Source organism: Tachypleus tridentatus, chromosome 7 (genome assembly GCF_004210375.1).
Source record: "Tachypleus tridentatus isolate NWPU-2018 chromosome 7, ASM421037v1, whole genome shotgun sequence".
NCBI classification, from domain to species: Eukaryota; Metazoa; Arthropoda; class Merostomata; order Xiphosura; family Limulidae; genus Tachypleus; species Tachypleus tridentatus.
The window spans coordinates 172353732-172367404 of NC_134831.1; the positions used below are offsets into that span (position 1 = coordinate 172353732).

Here is a 13673-nt window from a genome sequence, read left to right on the forward strand (position 1 = left end):
AATGAGTTAAAAAACTGCATACATATATATATATATATATAAAAGTAAAAAGACAGGAAAACAGTGAAAACTACAACAGAATTCATAAGGAACATTTAAATAAACTTTAAAATAAAAGGTGTTGTCTTATGAAGTATATACAAACAAATGCATCTTAATTCTGTTTGTTCAGATCCACAGATGGGTCAATGCAGAATCCATGCTCCAGAAGTGCCTAATTGGGAAATACAGACCTTTGAGTCCTCTGTCAAGCAGTAAGTATACCGTAATTAAAAATTAAGGACTGGTGAAAAAAAGATTAAAGGCGTATATATAGAGAGTCACAATAGTATTTGTAACTCACGTGAACTAGTAGAACATATCTCCTGCTATTAACCTAACTTAATCTGTTTGATTTCCCACTGTGGCTCTTATTCAAGTAGATATACATAAAACACAAGCCTGTCTCTACTCAAATAATTTCATTTGCTTATCCCAGGCTCCAAAGATGTTTGATTTTATGAACATGTATTATTTATAAACTTATGTACAAAACTGCTGAAATAATTTTAATATTACTAAAGAATTAATGGATTAATGAAAGAAACTGTATATTGTGGTAGGCTTTAACTGGCTTTTTGTAATTGGAAAGTGGTGAAAACAGTAACGTTATCAAGAGACACAAATATGTCATGCTTTGTGTTGAAATTGTAATGTCTTATTTGTAAATTTTGTATGGTTTTGGACACTCAATAATCTAGCAGATTGTGCATATTGTGCATAACCAACCAGAAAGTTTTATTTAGATAGCTAAAACACATCTGTCTAGCTTGTGAATTGTATTTTTTACAGATGTTATCTTTCTAGCACTGATATTTTTAAAATGCAGGTGGAAGCATTAATCGAACCAGTGGGCATGAGGGAGATAAATTCAGAAAACCTGGTATGTTGTTCATGAACTTTTATTGTAATGTTTTAAAAAAATATAGGCCCTTTATCAAATTTGTCTTGTATCTCTGAACTTCTTTAATAACACATTATATAGCATTATTTGCTATATAAAATATTTAAAATTGTAATTGCATGAAGGATTTCACTAGGTTTTCCTGGTTCTGTTTCTTTATTGTATCTTTATATTTAGAAACACTTGGGAATGGAACTTCCACTGCTGTGAAACCCAAACCGAGGTAGGTTTCTGTTGCAAATGGTTATTGAGTAAATGGTTTTCTGATTCTTATATTAATAAGTCCAGGCATTCTTTGTGTACACAGATTATTCAGCTGACCATTACCTTTATGAACTTGTGTGTAACATTGTTAAAAGGTTTTAATATTTCCAAGGCAACTTGCAGATAGCTATAAATAGCTGTATGTATGTTGTTGCAAGTTGTCTTTTTATCTGCTGTGAAGATCACTAAATATTAATTATTCAGAAACATCCTGGGCTTTCAAAATGTGGATACTTGTGTATAGAAAATGTATTGAGATGAATTTTATGCTGGAATGTTAAGTTGGTTACTGTGCTACAAATATTAAAGTTTTTACAGTTTTAATGTAAGAATGTGGTCTTAACTATAAAACTGTTTTTTGCACTTTACGATCACATTTGTTGAATCACAAAAGTTCTGATGCAGTCATAGTAACCTTTTGTAACATGTCCAAAGGTGGTAAGGATTTGTATTTGAACAGCACTGTGATATTTTGGTACTGTTTCACAAAGTTTTGTATGTGTAACTTTTGTAATGCACATTATCGAATTGTTTGTCTTGTTATAGGTATGAGTGGTCAGAGGAAGACACTTCAGTGAGTCTAGTCATTCATACAACAATAAACAGCATTAAAACTGAGCATGTTATTGTCGACCTTGACGAAACAGAGCTTCTGCTTTCCATACAAATAAGGCAGTTTACATATCAACTCCACTTGGGTAATTACTTTCATACCTGTCTCCATAATCTTCGATAGAATAGCATGTTGTAAGGCTTTGTGCCTAGCGTATGAAGCGTTGCAAGTATTCTAAAACTTGACTTTAACTCTCTTTGGTTAAGGATAGGTGTGATGGCAGACTTCTGCTTATTGGCCATTGTGTAAATATGTTCCTAACTACAAAGAAACAAATGTTGATGACATGACACCATCATAAAAACTATTTACTTCTCCTTTAACAGTAAAAAGTTTAGAACAGCATGTGCACCATGTTTTGTATTTTTTTGGCTAATTACTGACCCATTTATTTACATATTTATTGAAATAATTGATGTGGTCACTAAGATGTAGCAAACTTGAAGAACACAGTTCATGTTGTTAAGATGAAGAATGTCTTGTCCCTTTATTAAGTTTGTTAATCACAATACCTTTATTGGCTGTCTTTTTTATTTATTAAGTTTGTTAATCACAATACCTTTATGGGCTGTCTTTTTTATTTATTAAGTTTGTTAATCACAATACCTTTATGGGCTGTCTTTTTTATTAATGAGTTCCATCCAACAACAGAGAAATGAAAGAGTTTATTTTTTATTGTGGTTATGATGGTGAACAGAATCCAGAACAAAACAAAAGAGTTTTGTGTCTGCCAAATTTTCAGTTTTTTTTGTTGGAGCTGACTCATCAAAAGTGGTGAGAAATTTGAGTTTGGATGTAAAAAAATGAACAACAGGTATCCACATAAAGGTTTGTTTGTTCCATTACCTAATAGGTAGCTTGATGTGTTGATGATGATAATACTGCCAGAAGTATGTACCTTCTCTTCAGTGTTATAAATCCTAGTGATACGTGTTAAAAGTTGAGTCCTTGATTCTCTTCAGTGTTATAACTATAGCCTTTCATTATCTCTCTTACCAAATATAACTTCTTAAAAAAAATTGAAAAATATAAGGATATTCTGGTTACCAGACTTAATAAAGAAATAGTTTTAATTAAGAAAGAGAAATATGTTTTTCAAATTATCACATTCTTAATAGACAAATACAGAACTTAATGAATAAGAACTGAAACATTCATTTTATGTAATTGTTCATTAAGTGTATATCAGAATTATATGAAGGAAGAATATATTAATACTTTTGCTGTTTGTCAGTAAAATATTTACATATTACACATTTTTCTTTCAGATCTAGAAAATAGAGTTTTACCAACATACCAAGGTAAGATGTGTTTATTACATTACTCACTTTTATCCCTTTTGAAGAATAAATACATGAACTGTGTTTTAATTTCGTATACTTGTTAGTTTAAACTTTTATCACTTCTTATTCATGTGATCATTTAAAGAAATGTGGTTAAATTCTGCAATTGAACAGTGAATGCGAAACAATCGTCTGGAACTGTAGAACTGGTAATGACCAAGGAAGATCCAGAAATTCCATGGTCTGATATTGGCACCCCACTTTCAGGCCATGATAGCTGTATAGAGACTAAAAATAAAGGTAAAATGTTGAATTCGTTCTTTTGATTGTATATAACAGAGCCATAATTAAAAGAATAAAAAGAAACAGATTTTATTAAGTGTTTCAAGATGATGCAATATCTTAAGTATTTTTCTCTGAAGTGTGTGGATAAATAATATTTTAATAAACAAATTTTAATAACAAATGTTGTCTTCATTATCAAGACAAACAAACATAGCTTCTGCTAATTGCTAGTACAGATGTTTTAAAATTCAAAATATAGAAGATCTGTGTTTATAAGATAATCATGTTATTTGAGGATGAAAAGTTGTTCACTTCTGCAAGTTAATGATTGGTATGTAGGACTTTAAGGGTTTTCTTTTTTGTAAAAACCCTTGGATATTTAATGCTGTATTTTAATGGGAAGAAAAGGAAATTTTACTGAAGGTTAGCTGTAAGACTTGTGAATAAAACTTCATTTTGTTAATTTTGATATGGTTGTTGATGTTTTGTAAAGTATTTCTTTCTTTCATATTGTATTCTCGTTATATTATTTAAAGTGAAATGTTACTTTGCATAAATGCAAATTATTTATAGATACTAATATTCAAGATTTATAGTTATTTTTTCCTTGTTAGATATTCATTATCGTATTTGTGAACTGTCTGAGAGAACCCAGCTGACCCATGACTGTTATCTGTTTACTTTTTCTTTCCCTTTGGGCACAAGAATGTGGATCCCTGTGGGTCATCATGTTCACCTGAGACAAAACATCAAGGTAGCTTGTTTGATACGTTCTAGAATATATATATATATATGTGTGTGTGTGTGTGTTTTTTACCAATTAATTCTGTGTAAGAGAAATATTTATGTGGAAAAGCTAATAAGTGAGACTTCAGGATTTGGTCTTGAATCCAAAATAAGTGCTTTCTCATTTAACTGTCCAGAAGTACAAGTGATCCCTGTCTACTCTCAAGGGTTCTTGCTATGGGTATAGTCACCAAGAGACAAGCCATTCCTATTTTAGATAATACATTAGTAGAAGACTAGTGCTTTTAGCCAAAGGTTACGGATTCAAGCTCCGAGTTCTCTTTCACTTATTGGTTTTCGCTCTTGTAAAATTTAATAATACTCTAATAATTTCTCTCTCTTTGTACCATACCCAAACAGGATGTTGGGAACCATAGTTTTCCACAAATCTCTCCCTCTCTACTTACCATACCCAAACATGATGTTGAGAACCATAGTTTTCCACAGATCTCTCCCTCTCTACTTGCTATACCCAAACAGGATGTTGGGAACCATATTTTTCCACAGATCTCTCCCTCTTTACTTACCATACCCAAACAGGATGTTGGTAACCATAGTTTTCCACAGGTCTCTCTATGTACCATACCCAAACAGGACGTTGGTAACTATAGGCTTTCACAGATCTCTTCTCTTTGAGGTACAAGTGATTTCAAGTGTCAACATATTCATCCATATAGATAAGTTTTTGACTTAACCTCTGTTTTCCACACTATCTCTTTCTTTCAGTCTTTCCAATTACAATCACACTTTCAATTTCTTCATAACGTGTCTGGGAAACTCCAACTGTCTTTTTCTGATCTCAGACAACAGCTTCCTCCAGCAACCTGCTTTTGACAGAATATTTTCATTTCAGGTGTGACTTGTGTTGATAAGTAACTAATTAATTCTATATCAACATAACTAAGTTTCAAGTTTTGAATATTACTTTTCATTTCAGGTGTGACTTGTGTTGATAAGTAACATTAATTCTATATCAACATAACTAAGTTTCAAGTTTTGAATATTACTTTTCATTTCAGGTGTGACTTGTGTTGATAAGTAACTAATTAATTCTATATCAACATAACTAAGTTTCAAGTTTTGAATATTACTTTTCATTTCAGGTGTGACTTGTGTTGATAAGTAACTGATTAATTCTATATCAACATAACTAAGTTTCAAGTTTTGAATATTACTTTTCATTTCAGGTGTGACTTGTGTTGATAAGTAACTAATTAATTCTATATCAACATAACTAAGTTTCAAGTTTTGAATATTACTTTTCATTTCAGGTGTGACTTGTGTTGATAAGTAACTGATTAATTCTATGTCAACATAACTAAGTTTCAAGTTTTGAATATTACTTTTCATTTCAGGTGTGACTTGTGTTGATAAGTAACTAATTAATTCTATATCAACATAACTAAGTTTCAAGTTTTGAATATTACTTTTCATTTCAGGTGTGACTTGTTGATAAGTAACTAATTAATTCTATATCAACATAACTTAGTTTCAAGTTTTGAATATTACTTTTCATTTCAGGTGTGACTTGTGTTGATAAGTAACTGATTAATTCTATGTCAACATAACTAAGTTTCAAGTTTTGAATATTACTTTTCATTTCAGGTGTGACTTGTGTTGATAAGTAACTAATTAATTCTAGGTCAACATAACTAAGTTTCAAGTTTTGAATATTACTTTTCATTTCAGGTGTGACTTGTGTTGATAAGTAACTAATTAATTCTATATCAACATAACTAAGTTTCAAGTTTTGAATATTACTTTTCATTTCAGGTGTGACTTGTGTTGATAAGTAACTAATTAATTCTATATCAACATAACTAAGTTTCAAGTTTTGAATATTACTTTTCATTTCAGGTGTGACTTGTGTTGATAAGTAACTAATTAATTCTATATCAACATAACTAAGTTTCAAGTTTTGAATATTACTTTTCATTTCAGGTGTGACTTGTGTTGATAAGTAACTAATTAATTCTAGGTCAACATAACTATGTTTCAAGTTTTGAATATTACTTTTCATTTCAGGTGTGACTTGTGTTGATAAGTAACTGATTAATTCTATGTCAACATAACTAAGTTTCAAGTTTTGAATATTACTTTTCATTTCAGGTGTGACTTGTGTTGATAAGTAACTGATTAATTCTATGTCAACATAACTAAGTTTCAAGTTTTGAATATTACTTTTCATTTCAGGTGTAACTTGTGTTGATAAGTAACTAATTAATTCTATATCAACATAACTAAGTTTCAAGTTTTGAATATTACTTTTCATTTCAGGTGTGACTTGTGTTGATAAGTAACTAATTAATTCTAGGTCAACATAACTAAGTTTCAAGTTTTGAATATTACTTTTCATTTCAGGTGTGACTTGTGTTGATAAGTAACTAATTAATTCTATATCAACACAACTAAGTTTCAAGTTTTGAATATTACTTTTCATTTCAGGTGTGACTTGTGTTGATAAGTAACTAATTAATTCTAGGTCAACATAACTAAGTTTCAAGTTTTGAATATTACTTTTTTAGATTTTAACATGATTTAATTATCTGGGTTTTATAGCCTTTGTAAAATGATGTAGATAAATGGTTTTCAGTATTGTTATAGTTTATAAATGCACTGCATTGTTCAGATGTTTTTATTTTAAATTATCTTAAGTTCAGTGTTTCACATTACTGTGCTCTACACACAGATATGGACATTGTAAGAAGCTACACTCCTGTGTTACCATCAGTAACTGACCTGAAGAGCGAAGAAACTGAAACTAATGGTGAATCAGTATCTTTAATGATTAAGATTTATCCTGAAGGTGTTTTAACACCACACCTAAAAAATTTAGAAATTGGTACGTGTTGTGAAAATACAGTGCATAGTGTATCTTTTATTATGCTGGTCTTTGGTAAACAGTGTGACAATTATAATTGTTTGTGGCTGAAGTGGGTTGTTATGCATACTGAGAAATGAGTATTTCAAAAAATATACCTTTATGACCTTTGTGCATGTAATAAAAAGTTTAGTTAAATTTATTATTACTGTCAAAAACCTCTGTTACAAGTCTGAAGACAGGTGAGAAATGGTCTTTGTAAATCAGGCTTGGCTTGGCTCTGTAGGCTAGTGCTGTATTAGAATTAGCATGTATTGAATTTGGAGCAGTGCTGAAGGTCAGTCACAAGACATGTAAGCTACATGAAGCTGTTAAAGATTTACTTTGAGTGAATAGTCCTTGTCTGGAAGTACATCAGTTTAAAAACAAACAAACAGTATCTTTCAAAGATTTTAAATGTCCTGGTATTGAAATATAAAGTTGCTAATGCACAGATATAGGAAGTGTATAATACTGAAGCAGTGTTGTTAATACCAGGTCTACAGGTATATTTAAATATTGAATTAAAATAACTCATTTCTTAACCTCCTTGAGACTGTGTCCTCAGCCTTTAACCTCCCTACTAAGATTAGTTGTGAAGTTTATTTTAAACATGTAATCCAGCAGGTAAAGGTCATGTACTTAGAAAGTTTCAGGCTCATTTTTTGTTATTAGGGGTATCTGAAAATAGAGGAATATTCTTGTTCTCAAATTACCAGCTAATTTTATATTAGAATATATTTATTGTGTGACGTTATTTAAGTTTTTTTTTCTTGTCTGTCAGAATACCTGGTGTAAATAATTGACCAGTGAAACTGGGTAAAATCATCCATTTTCTGTGTGAAATGTCAGGTACTGCAGCACTAATATTATTAATTGTAATTTATATCCGTGTTTGTTTGTTTTACTGATCTATAAGTAACTATTTTAAAAAAATGGTTAAAATATGAAGGTGTTCAACAACTAGTTTTTATATGTTTTCTGTTATAATATAATAAAGTAAGTTTTATTCTAGTTTTTATTTAATGTTAGTTTCATTAACAGTAATAACTGACATGTTTGGTAAGTACATGAAACATCTACAGTAACAAACAATGAGTATTGGAACCAGAGAGTGAACTTCTTATAGAAGGTGAAAACATTACTGTGGGAAGTACGAAAAAAAAAAAGAATGAACAGGTTACCAGTGTTCTAATGAACTGTTTTCTCTACACAAAGTATTAAGCCTTATTTTTCTTCTGTTTTACAGTTTATAAATGTGTATCTGTGGGATATTATTCCACATATTTTGTATTACTTCTTGCAGTTTAGGCAAGGTCTTTGGTCTACTTTTAAAGTTCTCATATTTTCATAAGCTCTCATGGTCTAGAACATTTATCTTGGGGTTTTGTGTTGGTGAGTCATTGTTGTTGAGGTCTTGTGTTGGTGAGTCATTATTGTTGGGGTTTTGTGTAGGTGAGTCATTGTTTTGTGAGTGTTCCATCCCTGTTTTTCCCATCAGGTTATTGTTTCACCACATTTAATGTTTTCTTGAGATCATTGTCTTGCTGGAAGATTACTCTCTGGCCATTGGGTTACTGAGGGATTAGCATGATAGATCACAATCTGCCTGTAATAGTTAGGTGGTAATGGTGCTATCAGTTTTGTATAGATTGCTGAAACCATTGAATAGACTGTCACTGAACAGTATGAGCACACATCTACAGCTTTGCTATTTTTGTGTTTGTGATCTAATGCTCATTACAGTCTTTAATTTAGTCATATCCTCTCTACAGCACTTTTCAAGTAACTATGTATTCAGACTACTTGTTGAAACACACATCTTACTGTTTTCAGGGTATCATTAATACTTGGAACTACAGCAAGTTTATTGGCAAACCATACACTGAACCATTGGTTATCTCCTAAAGAACATATTTTTGAGAACTTAATATCTGAGTTTTTGTTATGATCACTTCTATTATTAACAGTGCCAGTTTCAGAATCTTGCATACCACTCCTTTTGAAATGTGGAGTCGCACTGCATTTGTTTGTTTTTTGTTTTGCATGGAATATTCTTGAGCAACCAAAACATCTATTTCTACATGCTTTTACTGTGTTATTTTAGTCTTGGAGAAATGACTGGATTCACACTACTGCTGTTGGGCATAGTATTTCTGCTTGTACTTTATATTGATGTGTCACTTTCTGATTGGTTGCATTGCGGCTGATTACAGTGTAAACTATCTGTATGTGGCTTTATTCTGTTACCGCTCATTTCAACACAGTAAAGTGACTGACATTTCCTTTGTATTTGTTTACTTTTAATATCTCTTATTCTTTACCATTTTAATAATTATTACCATGGTTATACACATATACACATGTGTGTGTATTGTATATTATTATTTAGTTTAGGACTAACCCAAGCCTTATTAAGTGTTACAGCTGAAAATACCAGTAACATGGAGGGTATCAAACTGGTGAATTAATGCTATCTAACTATTATGAATTGTTGTTTAATAACTTTGTCTAATCATACTAAGAATGGTATATTAAGTTAGCTGTATTAATTATGTAGGTTAATTTATAGTTGTGATCTGTGAAGATGGTTTGCTTTGATCAGTAATTATTGATAATTGTAGAATTAAGACACGATCAGATCTAGGTTAGGACAATTATATTAAGGTAATATGTATCACAGAACTTTGCTGTAAACAAGGTTTTTCTCGTCTTTTTGGAAGTGTCTCCACATTGAAGGAAATTAAAGTTTTATATGTAAACAGAAAGACTTGGAAAAAATAATTTAATATATCTATTATACTGTTTATTATAATACACCTGGTACATTTGGACTTATGAGTTGCATGCTAAGTATGGACTGTGTTGCTACAAATTAGGTAATACCAAGTTCTCATATTACAAGCTAGGTATTACATTTTTGATAAGGAAAACAGTATTTTTCAGTTTGTTGTATTTTGTTCTCATATTTATTTTTCAGGTGATTCCATTGAAGTCAGTGACTGTACTGGTGATTTTGATGACAATATTCTATCTAGGTATTCTCACCTAGCCTTGTTTGCAGCTGGGACTGGTATAACTCCTATGATTAGGCTCATTCAACGCTCCTTGAGAGATGGAATGTAAGAGTTTTAGTAGTTCTGTATTGGAGAAACCAATAAAAACATGCCTTTTTTAGTGTGGTTGGGTTTTGTACAAGAACTTGATCATTTACATTCATCCTCAAAACTTTTAATATTTCATTGATTCCTTGGGTGAATTTTGCTTCAGAATGTTTTAAATAAATTTCAGTTTCTTAATAAATGTTTTGCTTGTTACAATTTATCAGATATAGAGACACTTTGTTAAAATGTGTAAAACTGTCAAAGGTGTCTGGACAGTTCTGTACTAAATGACCATAAACCAGAGATACTGGACCTTTTAGACTTTTTTAAAATATTGTGTTAGATGTTTGACCATCCCTGTGAGTGACCCTTGCCACACCCCTTATCTATGAGTAAACTTTGTTTTATCTTTCCTCTCTAATTAGAAATAAAAATATTCCTATGTAAAGCAAGTACTGGTTAGTGTAGAACTGAAAGTTGAGGTATAAAGAAACATCATTGAATTTTTTATACTGATCAGTATAACTTAAAGTTGAGCTACATGAGACATTTGCCATTACTGAATGTTTTATGAATAAATCTACTTTCTCAAGAAACCTATGCCAACAATTACTTAGTAATTAAGCAATTAAAAACCAAAAGAGAGCCTATTCCTTGAGTGTAAAAAAATTCTTCCTAAAATGTAGTACTGCTTAAAATCAGTTTCTGATCAATATATGTTGGAAATCAGCTCTAATGAGTAGGGTTTGGCATGATCAGGCAGTTAGAGAGCTCAGTCTGCAATTTGAGGGTCCTTATGGGTTCAAATCTCCATTCTGCAAAACATGCTCACCCTTTCAGCTGTAGAGCATTATAATACAGTGGTCAATCCCACTATTCATTGGTCAAAGAGTGTAGCTCAAGGGTTGGTGGTTGAAAGTGATGAGTAGCTGCCTTCCCTCTTGTCTTTCACTGCTAAATTAGGGATGGCTACCACAGATAGCCTCTAAGTAGCTTTGCATGAAATTTAAAACAAAGCAAACCAATCTTATGAGTAATTAGTGCATGTATCATACCTTCTGTTAGGTTTATATCTTTCTACTGTATTCAGTTTGTAAAAAAATTAATAATGCACTTACTGTACTGTAACTGATGTATCTTGCTCAGTTCCATTCAACTGTTTTATGTTGTTTGTTTTTTCCAGACATGTTCAGTTGATGTTTTTCAATAAAAAAGAGCATGATATTGTGTGGAGAAGTAACTTTGATGAATTAGCACAATCATGCAGTAGGTAAGGTTTATTTTTATAACCGTTTGTATTGTGATTGTTTTGGATCTCAGATTTTCTTTTCCAGTTGAATTAAAAGTAAAAAAGAAAGGAAAGTCACAGAAAAGTTACAGTTTTATCTTGTAACACTGATTTATATTTTAAAATATTTATGGTATTGCACACCTTAAAACAGTGAAGCAGTGATAAGTCCAGATTTAGTGTTCTGTGAGAGGGGAGGGCAATGATTTTGAGAGATGCCTCTGAAGGCACCAATGTGATTTCAAGCACCTGTGGCATGGTGTCCAGGGATGACATCTCTGGAGGTTTTGCACTTCTGTGCCATTGGAATAGTGAAATGTGCATCAAAATGACTTGGACATCATTGTGTATACCTTCAGTGCTACTTTCAAGAATGGGGTTTGAAAATACACTTTACATTGCCTCATTTGCCCCACCCACCCATATTTACCAGTATCTTAAAGAATTTACCAGCCTGCTATTATATTGTTAAATAATTTTTATTTACCATCTTATATTATATTAGTAAATAACCTTTATTGGTCAAAGGCTATTATAACAGTAATTATCTCTTACAAAAAAATTACTTTCTTGTTTCTATACCCATTGTGATATGTTGTAGTTTTGTAACATTTGAAACCAAAACAGTAGTAAAATAAGGAAGTACTTCATGTCATTAAAGAAATTGTGATTGTTACATTTTAATACCTCAGGAAAGTTGGAAGCTTATTATTAGAGTAGTTTATAGTAATGACTGATGTTATGAAAACTATGTAAAGATTGCTATAAATTAACTAACAATTCTATGTCACGAATCATGTTTTTGTTTTATAATATTTCTTTATACACAACATTGACAATGTTTACACGTTATTTCTAACATTCAAAAGTGTCCTTAAAGAAACTGGAAAATTTTAACTATTGTGTTATACAACATTTTTAAACATTTTTACATTCCTATTTTTCTATTCATGTTATAACTTTTCATATATTGTTGCAAAGTTTGTAAGAAATATTAACTTATTTAATTGTGAAATTTAAATACTGTGTATTCATACTTACACACATGAAAATAAATATTGTGTGACTTTAGTAACTATGTTTATTAGTAGTCTGATTTAAGTATTAGGCCTAATATTTAAGTGTAATGTAAGGCTTAGCTGAAATACTATTTTATTGAAATGGTTGGCATCTTTCATTTTGCTTTTGTCCACAACTCAACCTTAAAACTTGGATGTTCGTTAAATAGCTGGTAAAATATAAATAAAATGTTACTTATCATAGTGCAATAACAGAGCCAAAAATACTATTTGTTTTCTAGTTGAGCCTAAAAAAAGATGTAACATGCAGTAACTTACCCTCGACCCAAGTGTAAAAAACTTGTTGTGAAAGTAAACTTATCAGTTCTAAACATAAATAATTTCTGAATTAAACTGTTTTGCTTTTAAATCAACAAAGATACCAAAAAATGAAGAATAAAAACAAATCTTTCTGATAAATCAACATAAACACTAAAGTTGGCCCAGGAATAATCAGATGATAGTTATGTTGCTAAGCAACAAAGTAAATTGTAGATAATTACCAAAAAAGGAGTATGACACAAAGACAGAAGCATTTTATTATATAAATTATATTAAAACTTATAAACATCCAGAATTTATTATTAGTTCTTATTATAGTTATTAAAAAAAGTCCATGGAAAACAAACAAAAGTTAAAATATTTTACAACTAAAAATTTGACCAGCAACCTTTATACCAACTTACCCTTACATAAAATCAATGAAAGAATTAACTGTTAGCATCATTTACACTAAGTGCTGCTTTTGTAATAATCATCTTAAAAACAATCACTGTTTACTACTGGATTTGTTCACAAAAGTCACAAATATTTCACTTAAGAACTTATTTGTTTGATTCAATTTGCGTTAGTTTTAAAGACACGGGATATGCTGATGGGTCAGAATGGAAGCAACATATTTCTTTGATTTTAAACTTCAACATCATTACATCACAACTTCCCAAGACAAACAGTCATGAAGATTTACAAATCAACAAAACTTGGTGATTCATTGACAATGTAGCAGTGCTAAACCTATCAAATTCCTATTACCCAACTAGAGCTTCTCTACTCAACAGGTCTAGTATGTTAAAAAAAAATTCAACCAAGAACCTTGACTGAAATGTTAGCGATTATTAATAATTTAAATTAATTATTTTCTTTTAAGATTTACAATCTAATGGAGGATTTTCATTTTTTAAGCTATAAA

At 30.7% G+C, this 13673-nt stretch overlaps 1 protein-coding gene across 6 annotated transcripts in view; it reads left to right on the plus strand.

Annotated features, from left to right (window-relative positions):
- The window catches only part of LOC143257255 (cytochrome b5 reductase 4), a 38505-nt gene that overhangs the window by 13575 nt on the left and 11257 nt on the right, over window positions 1-13673 (plus strand). For 5 of the 6 annotated variants that reach the window (XM_076515685.1, XM_076515686.1, XM_076515680.1 and 2 more), the window contains exons 5-14: window positions 173-254; window positions 869-922; window positions 1121-1166; window positions 1754-1905; window positions 3089-3121; window positions 3278-3403; window positions 4003-4141; window positions 6862-7016; window positions 10015-10156; window positions 11322-11408. In XM_076515685.1, the coding sequence (XP_076371800.1) occupies window positions 173-254; window positions 869-922; window positions 1121-1166; window positions 1754-1905; window positions 3089-3121; window positions 3278-3403; window positions 4003-4141; window positions 6862-7016; window positions 10015-10156; window positions 11322-11408 (1016 nt within the window). Of the gene's footprint in view, window positions 1-172; window positions 255-868; window positions 923-1120; window positions 1167-1753; window positions 1906-3088; window positions 3122-3277; window positions 3404-4002; window positions 4143-6861; window positions 7017-10014; window positions 10157-11321; window positions 11409-13673 lie in introns of all 6 variants that reach the window. The other variant, XM_076515679.1, reaches the window with a different exon arrangement.